We start from the raw sequence: 10,000 nt of genomic DNA, 5'->3' as shown, positions 1-10,000 counted from the left end.
CGAAAAAGTAGTCACCAACTGCTAGAACATGCTTGTTTTGCAAATGGTGATGTCAAATTGAGCCATAAAAATGTTACTGTTACAGTTGTAGAGAAGAATGCATTACAAAAGTATGCTACTACGTGTAAGCGGCCATGTAATGAGAGACAGATGTAGTCCAGCTGGTTAGTGGGTGGCCTTCTGAGCTGGAGGTCACCAGTTCGATCTCTATCTCATTCCACTGATGTATGTTTCGACTTCCCTCTGATCCGTGTAATATCTTCAATGGGCATGGTGAAGATACATATATGATATTTTAATAAAAAGAAAAATCCTAGTATGTCATCAGTAGTATATGAAAGGAAGCAGTAAACATTAAAACTTAATGAGTGAGGCCTGATACACTGTAGAAGGTATTTGATGAATTCTCCAAAATGATAAATTATTTGTGTGAGGGCTCATCATTGTAATATTATTATTGTTTTTCGGCAATAGGATTGCACAATTGGTAGAGCGTGAGAATGGAGTTTACCACAAGTTAGATCCAGATCCCTTTGACGATCGGCATCCAGGTAATTCTTGTAGTTTAACACTTTTCTCTCCTCAGAGTGACACTTAAAAGATTCTATGGTGTTAAACGCCAGACAATTTTGTTACCTGTCGCTGTAAAAATTAGTACAAACATGTGGTTTTACAGAGATTCAATCTCTGTACTGTGGTCAATTTACATTATCAACTCTGTTGATAAAACCAAATTTTTGTATACTACTTGCCCACCGACACAGCACCACAGTTTCTTTAGAAACTACCCCCTTCATTCATTTGTCGCTGTAAATAACCTTGCAATAATTTTTTTTGAATAAATGTCACAATACTGCCATTGAACAATTTCTTTGCACTCGCTCGCTGGTAGGAACCAGCTTAAAGGTCAAAGGAATAAAAACATCTGTCTACTCAAAAACTATATCCCCATTGACCCTTTCTCTTCTAAGAGTGATGCTTTGATGTTTTTCTCTGTCTAATGCCAGATGATTTTACTCGTTGACGGGGGGCTGTGTCAGGGATGAATGGGTTAACAACATCTTCATCTCTTTAAAGACCATATTGTCCCCTTTAGCTCTTTCAGTCCTGAGAGCAAGAGTTACAGTTTTTACTCTGTCTAATGCAAGGCGATTCACTCATTAATGGGGGTTGTTTAAGCGATGAGAGAGGCGTAAGAAGAGGCTGAAGGAAAGCCCTTGAATATTAAGATTTCAACTAGCCTAAGGGAAGTCAAATGATTTGACATCAGAGCTAGGGTCCCTCGGCTGCTTACAGATACTATTTTGTTCACCTCATACAGTGAATGCAATTATGATTCCAAAGTACAAACAAAGGCATCACATTTCTCCTGAGTGATTTAATAAATATTTTTGACACTTAGGAGGGAGGTTTGTTATTCTGTCAACCAAGTGACTGACTGCTCTGCTAGCAAAGCCATGTGATCTGCATGGTAGGTTTCAGGGTGAATAAGGCAGATATGTGCAAAATGACAGCTAATTAGATACCACAAATTTTAGTGAGTTCTTTAGTGTTTCATTCCTTTCTCCTCAGCTACTAATAATTATTAGTATCACCCAACTAGTGGACTAATGCAAATGCTGCATTTTGATTGGCTACACTACTAGTCTAAGAGGACTATTGGTAATAGTCCTCGAGTAGTGAAAAGCGTGAGGCTTTCTTTCGTTTTATTCCCAAATAAATATATTTTCAACTTGCATTTCCTAACTTTATTATTGCCTTTTCTTTTGATACTAAAACGATTAGGCCCTTCGCCCTCAAGGGCCACGGGACAATAGCCCATTTGGCCTCGCCTCATGGGCTATTGACCCGTAGCCCTTGCAGGCTACAGGTCTAATTGTTAATTAGACAAGGTTTCTTGATGACAACAGTTCTGAAAAAACTATAAAGTTTAGTATTTATTATAATACTTATTGTTAAAGGCAGAGCTGATCCAGACTGTGCCTTGGGCCATCTTCTGAAGACTCTGTTCAGAAATGATGATTTCATGGACAAGCTTGTGAATGCTTACATCATGAGCACCATGGAGGAGTTTGATTTGAACTGCATTGCTGCTAGAGTTCTGCTGAATGCCATGCCGGGATTAGAGAGTGCAGCAGTTTTCCAGGATATGGTTTGTGTTAACCTAAGAGAGAGAACTTTTTATTCATAAAGAATTTAGAGAAATAAACAACTGCATTGAGCTATATGTTGAGTGCCCGCGATGTCCAGGGGCCTCCCCTGTGATCAGCCAGCCCTAGACAGTAAAATTCTCCCATGGTTAGCAATCCCCCGAACCCAGTCATGAGCTTCCAGACCGAGACATCCGGGCACCCATCACACTGTGTTAACAGAATGAGAGTAGGGAAGGAGGTGGGGGGGAAGGCAGAACTTGGGAATGCCGCAAGAAAAAACTGCATGAATAACATAGCTAATGCTCCACCAACGTAGCTCAGCAATGGCCGCTACAATTAGACTGCTTGCCCTACATGAGCCTGTGCAGATAGGAACAAACCGTCGACCACTCTGAAGCTAACTGCTCTAGTTGTTGACCTAAATGCACAGAAACCCAATCCTCCACCAACATAGCTCAGAAATGGCCGCTACACTGAGACTGCTTGGCCTACATGAGCCTGTGCAGATAGGAATGAACCATTGACCACTATGGAGCTAACTGCTCTGGTTGTTGACCCAAACACACAGAAAACCAGCATCTCTTTGTTGTTAACTTATTTAAATTGCATTTAACCACATTATTTTAAAAGTCGAAGTCAATTTCAGTCCCACTGGTTATTTGACCAAATTGTATTCTCACTGTCTGATGTGGCCCATTTCCAAATCCTTGAGTTCACAGCATAGGCAAGCTTCAAGTATGACTTGTCTTTGGTTTTTACAGATACTCTGACTTGTATTCTTTCTTCAACAAAAACTTTAAAGAACTCCAGCCACGAGATACCCTCCGTAGGTTTCATGCTAGAAGTGTATCCATTTTGCTTATGTCCAAATGATTAATTAATTAATTAATTAATTAATTTTTTAAAATTTGTATCTAAAACTATTGTCAGAGTTTACAATATTGAATGTCCTTTTTTGAAAGGAATCCATTGGCAAGAATAACCTGCATTTCATAATGTATGACATGCTAAAAATCAGGGCTACAAATAATAATAATAAATTATTATAATAAATAATTATTTCAACTCTTTGTTATGTAATTTCAGGAAGCAATGCTCAACCGGCTTTGTAAATGGGCAAGAGAAGCAATGGAGCCCCTGCGTTCTTATGCTACAGGTGAGGTTAAGTTCGATATTATTTACATCTCATCTCAGGGCTCGAAATTAACGAAAAAATCCAGTCGTGTTTTGCGATAAGATAGGAAAATTTAGTCGCAATTTCGTAAATTTTAGTCGCAAAATCGCCGCGCTGCATTGTGTTGTCAGCGGTTTTGCAAAAAAATATGAGCCCGCAATACTTGTGTGTAAAGAAACTGCTGAAAATGGCGAATGATTGAAGGAATGGAGCTGTGCACGTAACATCGCAGCTAAATTACTATACAATTACGCTACCTTCAGAGAAAATTCACTTTGAGAAACAAAATAATTTTGTCATTTAATATTTATTTATCTATTTTAGCAAAATTAGCAGCAAAGTGGCAACTGCTAATCCTTTTGTTTCGAAAGAACGAAGGTGACAACAAGTCGCAAATTTGCGACTTCTCCAGATATTTTAGTCGCAAATGCAACCGTATTGGTCGCAATTTCGAGCCCTGCATCTAGTAATATTTTTACTCCACCTGTAACTTTTTTCACATCATCTTAGAGCCTTTTGGTTGGAATTAAATTTCATGTTAAATAAGAGAATGAAAAAAAATTCAGTGTTATTTAGGATCGAGAGTTTCCTTTCCTTTGCAAGAACCTCTATTAAGAGATCCAGTTGGACGTTCTGTCGTGTACTTTAATAATAAATGTATGTCTTGTTGTTGTTGTTGTTGTTGTTCAAACGGCGCCAGTAAAAGGTTTCACGGCCATTGGTCATGTATTAAATTAATCAGATTAACAAATGACATCCGCAAAGCGTAGAAGGTATTCATATACAGAATCTTTTTTAGAATGCTTATTTTATTCGATATTTTCACAGTTCATTTTGGGGGGTACGTTCTCTGCTATGAATTTACGATTATCATGAATTCTTACTTTGCTTTGAATTCACTATTATCGTGAATTTTGAACATTCTGATCCAGGACTTGTGGTAGCAGAGAAAATAAGGAAATTAAAAATATCAGTGGAATGAATTTGAACCCGGAGCTTCTACTCTATAGAAACCGCTTCACCACTGAAGACGCCACACTCTCACTTATGATAACTAAATCAAATCATCATAACTTGGGGGTCATAAAAGTAACAAACATTATTTGTTTTCAAACTTGATTTCAACAACTCAAAGCTTCAGGACAAAAAATGTCCGCAGGGGCTATTCGTACGGGACTCGTACACCAACCTATGTATATTTGCTATTCAAACAGGAGTCTTCTTAGAATATGAAATAAAAGTGAAATACCAACTTTATTCATTTAACCAGAAACCCATAAGGGTTGAAACGTGTAACGCGCGTTCACAACTTCCGAATATTCAGTGCTAAGTACCATATTTGGAAACCCCTCGCTCCAGTTAATGTTGCGCGAGAACATTTTCGGTATTGCGTCTCGGTGTTCTTGCAAACTGATTGGTTGAATGTTTCTCTCTTGTTGTTCCAAATATGGTACTTAGCAAATTGAATATTCAGAAGCTTGTTTCTCAGCACACAAGGGGCCTTTACACGTTTCAACCCTTATGGGTTTCTGATTTAACTCAATGAAAGGGAAGGAAACAAGAGGTTAATGTCCCTATCGAGGGTATCCATCCACGGCCAGATGTAATTGACTGAGAGTCGATTTTGATGAGGGAGGAAAACCGGAGTACCGGGAGAAAAACCCTCAGAGTCAGATTGAGATCGACTGAAACTCAGCCCACATACGACCTCGAGGCCAGGGTTAAATCCAGGTCACAGATGTGGGAGGTGAAGTTAATAACCTCTAAACCACCCTGACTCCCCATAAAATCAATCATAAATGGTTATTACAGGTTCCAACCCTAACCGTGAATAACGTAGCCACGCAGTTATTGAAAGCGAACCGTTTTAAAATGGGTGCTTAGACTTAAATATTTACTGTTTATCAAACTGAGAGTGCTATTTGAAATTGGTGTGTTTAAAGCCAAAGTACTGTATAGGCTGTTTTTAGATTTTGTTGTCATGTTAACCCATCACATCGCATTAATGAGTCATCTTGTTAAGCATTTATTGGTCTTTCACATAGAGCGGTTTTCAATTGTGTGTCGAAAGTAATTAGCGAATTGCTTTGGTTTATTCATGATTACTTCACTCAGTGATTGGTTCAAAGTTCTCGCGCCACTTTTTCAACCAATCAGAAGTGAAACCAAATTAAACCAATTGTGGCTCGTGTGTGCACATTTTCCCACGCTTTGTGTCGGCTACATGTAATTACTTCGAGTTTTGATTGGTTTAACGGATTGTCTCCGTCCTTTTTGATTGGCCAAAGTACTTAATTTGGTTTTGGTTTTACGACACTCATTTGAAAACTGCTCTATGACATCAAAACAGTCATTACTTTTAAGTGGAAAAGTTTGGTAGATTCAATCCTTCCAAATACATGTAGTAGTTTGTCGAAAGGTTAAAACTGGTTTGAGCCCCCTTAAGTCATAAACAACAGAGATCAACTTTGAAAAACTGTTAGGCTGAACAGTTTTCAAAAACCCATTCAATCACAAGCCTTTTTCATCTTCTCCAATTTTGCCCTTCCTACCTCCTTTTAATTTGCTGTTTTATACAATGTTCTGAGTAGTTTTTTTCAATTTACTTTTCGCTTGATTTGGTTGCCGGTTTCCAGTCACTAAATTTGGCTGAATTAATTTTTATGACACAGTCCCTTTAATTAATTGGTAATTAATAAATTAGTAATTAAACCCAACCCACCTGTATGCAGGCAATTATAAGTAAATTTTAGATGTTTTATGTGGTTCCATAGTCCAATATGGATATTTTTGCAACTTTATTGATCACAGGTCTTTTGGCATTTGCAATGGAAAGTCAAGACATTGCTGCAGTGTTTAGAGAAGAAAATGCTACCTTGGCAAGTTTTGGCATGATTTAGAAATGTGTTATGTTGATGAATTTGTCCAATCTAACTGGAGATTACTGCATTATTTTTTTACTTAGTGTAAAATCGAACTTGTTTTGCATGGTTGGCTTATAGAACAAGGAATATTCATAATAATGATAGGGTGTTTTTCCTTGGTGTGAAAGCGAACTTGTTTGTTTGGCTTATAGAACGAGGAATATTCATGATAATAATTATAGTGCGCTTTTACTTGGTGTAAAAGCGAACTTGTTTTGTGTGGTTGGCTAATGTAGCATGAGGAATATTCATAATTATAATTATTAGCGCGTTTTTACTTGGTGTAAAGGGGAACTTGTTTTTCACCAATAGAAACATTGGAATGACATCATTTTCTATTGGTACCAATGGACCATCGGAATTGCCCTGTACCCAGCTAGATCACATGACAAAAATTAATACTGACTCTAAGTTCCCTTAATGAGATGCACATTCACCGGTAGAACCATTGGAATGACATCTGATCATTTTCTATTGGTATCAATGGACCATCGGAATTGACCTGTACCCAGCCAGACCACGTGAGAAAGTAATCAAAGTCCCCTTAATGAGTGGCACATTCACCAACAGAACCAATGGAATGACATCCTTTTCTATTGGTACCAATCCTACCATTGGTACCAATGGACCATCAGTTTGACGAATCATAGTCAGTTGTGTATATTGGACATGCTATTTAGTTATCAACCAAAGAAAAAAATTGAACCACAACACAGCAAATGAGCTGTGAACTGAGCAGTCAAGTGGGACCTACCGTATAGTTGTCTACTTGACTGGGACCTTAATTAATGAGAATGAAAAGTCTAATTATTTCTCATAACTGATGAAGATGAGAATGTGATGGGTAAGAGATGTGAGCTACGTATTACATGTACTGTTCGCTATTTCATTCATTGCATTTAATGTGAAAGGTTGTACTTTAATAAAATATGCAAGAAACAAGTCTTGTAAAATGAGTAAAAAAAGGTGGATTTTTCTTTCCCTGAAGCTCCTGATAAACATAAACTTACAGAGCATCCTTGCTGTTAATAATAATAATAATAATAATAATAATAATATTATTATTATTATTATTATTATTATTATTATTATTATAATGAAACAACTTTATTTATTTCACTTACTTACATTAAAAGGAATAGAAATGATTGATAATAAAAAAAATTCAAAATTCTATAAAATTACGAATTCCATGATGCAGAGTGTCCATAAAACACCCCGGGTATAAAAACATATAGACCGTGTATCTCAAATATCCGCACATAATAATAATAATAATAATAATAATAATAATAATAATAATAATAATAATAATAATAATAAAAATAATAAAATGTGATTTAACTTGAAGACAGGAATTTTTATTTCTTCAAGTTATTTCTCATCTGCTGTTCTCAAGACCTTTTGGAATTATTGTGATTATATTTCTAATCTGCCTTTATAGTTTGTTGCTCTGTTTCCTAATTAATTTACTCTTCGTACTTATAGGTACCTTGTATGTTGCGCCGGTTACACATTGCAAAAGACTTGTCAGACCTGACGCAGCCTGCAATAGCAGACTTTAATAACAGAGTTATCATCAAGGCTAAAACAAGCAAGAACAGGGCTGAAAGTGGAAGCAACCCGGTCAATTGTAAGAGCAAGCGAGCAAACATGGCTGAGTCTGTAGCCGGCCCGTCAAACAGTCATGAATCAAACCTGTGTAATGGTGATGTTGATGAAATAAACGGTGGTGTTAGTAATAGGGGTAGGTGTCCTTTTGCAGATTTTATAACTTACCTTATTATAGCCTTACCTTACCTTATTACACTCTCCATGCAATTAACGCGAATCGTTAACATTCATGTTAATTTAAGTCACGCTAATATCATGTTGAGCATTGTTTTCCACGACGTTAATAAAGTGCAGCGTTGATTTCTGCTCTCTTAATTTCCATAACTTTAACCCTAATTTTGAAACCTTTCCAGACACTCATGACACCTTGAAAACGATAAAATAAGGTACAGTCTTTCTTTCTTTCTTTTCTCGCAACGATTTTGGCCATTGCAGGGTATGTTACAAGTTGTGAAATGTTTCGTGCAACTTGTTTCGCCACATTGTCGCCAAAGCATTGTGAGACAAGTTGCACAAAACATTTCACAGTGTAACAGCGCCTTTAGAGCCTGGATTTTTTCAGGCATCTTTGCCACTGCTCAATTTGCAAGCCAGCCATGACCCCCATGCAGCACAGGATACAGGCACCTGTCATAAACATTGGAAAAAGGAAAGGGTAAACAATGGCTGAAAATGCTCCAAAGACACACGTTTCCCACTACACAACCGCAAGTTGCCAGGGTTACGTCCTAAAGTGCACAGGAAGGGAAGGCAGGACGTCATGGCACATGCACCGAACTAACACAAGGGTTTTATTTAGGATTTTGATCAGGAGGTCATCACTGTTTGACAGCTGCGCATTTCTAATGTTTTTGATCTACCGGTATATAGTAAGCAGAAAAGATGAAAACAGCCAGGCAAAGTTGTGGCAAAAGGGTGTTCACAGACGGTCCATTTGCGCTGTGCCCGGCCCTTAATGTGCCTCCTGCTAACAAAGCTGCTCACCACAACTGACACATAAGTGCTCCTGTTGTTGACTTTGTGATTTTTGTGTTCCAGGTAAGAGCGTCCAGCAGTCAAAGTATTCTTCTTCCACCAAGCCAAGCAAAACAACACGGTCAAGTAAGGGAGGGTATCACATCCTTCCTGTGTCCTATTCTCTCCATCCCCTGACACTTGGGATGCAACAAAGACTTATCTTACAATACCTGACACCATTGGGTGAATATCAAGAGGTATTTGTCAAGTGCCATCTTTTGTAAGGGAACAATGAATACACCTGTTTTCTTTTGAAACAGGTACTCATCTTGCAACTGACTGGGTTTGTACCATAGGGTCTGTAAGGCGCCTTCCAAAGAACTGCTGTGGTGATTTCACTGGTTGGTCAAGTTTTTGGTTGCTTGTTCCCATTTTTCCAGTCATTGGAGACACTTCTCTTACCGTAATCCCTTTAAATTAAGGCCTTGTCTCTAAGAGCCTATAGGGGGAATGGTATTTTAATAAATAAATAAATTAATTAATTAATTATCGCTAATTAATAATTACTTAATTAATTAACTATCAGAATTATTGTGGTTTTTTTTCCGTGTTGCTTCAGTTGTTACCAGCTGTGTTTGAAAACAAAACACTTGGTCTTGTAATGCACTACATCAGTTTCAAGGGACCTTTAAGGCCTTGTCTTTAAGAGCCTATACGGGAAATGCATTTTGGCTCAGATTAAGTGTACTATTTGCCGTCAGTGATTTTCAAGAGGCTGTGATGTCAGTTGTGGGGAATCAACCCTGTTTACTGAAATTCTGCAAACGTTTCCCACCACTGATGTCACGTTATGTAGTCTGTCTGGCAGCTGTAATGAGCTCACAATGCAAACTCTATCACTGACTGGTGCAAGTGCAATTATTATTATACATATTAAACTAGATAGTGACACCATCAAACAACTGAAATTATCTTTGAGTCTTTCTTTGTTATCAGGATTATTTTTATTTTTTCGTTTTGCGTCAGTTGTTACCAGCTGTGTTTGAAAACAAAGCACTTGATCTTGTAATGCACTACATCACTTTCAAGGGACCAGTTGATATGCAACTCGTGTTTGAAGCTCTTAAGGTGAGAGAATAGTGATATTATTTTCTAACGCTATCAACCCAACGCGTGAT

General features: G+C 37.6%; 1 protein-coding gene across 1 annotated transcript in view; it reads left to right on the top strand.

Moving 5' to 3' along the window:
* LOC138011028 (DDB1- and CUL4-associated factor 1-like) overlaps positions 1 to 10,000 on the top strand; it is a 46,939-nt gene that overhangs the window by 982 nt on the left and 35,957 nt on the right. The window contains 7 exon segments of the mRNA XM_068858042.1: positions 475 to 551; positions 1,962 to 2,152; positions 3,240 to 3,309; positions 6,139 to 6,206; positions 7,740 to 7,998; positions 8,904 to 9,079; positions 9,849 to 9,950. Coding sequence (XP_068714143.1) covers positions 475 to 551; positions 1,962 to 2,152; positions 3,240 to 3,309; positions 6,139 to 6,206; positions 7,740 to 7,998; positions 8,904 to 9,079; positions 9,849 to 9,950 — 943 coding nt within the window.

This window comes from Montipora foliosa, chromosome 7 (genome assembly GCF_036669935.1).
Source record: "Montipora foliosa isolate CH-2021 chromosome 7, ASM3666993v2, whole genome shotgun sequence".
NCBI classification, from domain to species: domain Eukaryota; kingdom Metazoa; phylum Cnidaria; class Anthozoa; order Scleractinia; family Acroporidae; genus Montipora; species Montipora foliosa.
The sequence above is the reverse complement of the archived record's forward strand: the minus strand, read 5'-3'. Positions and strand labels throughout refer to the sequence as shown.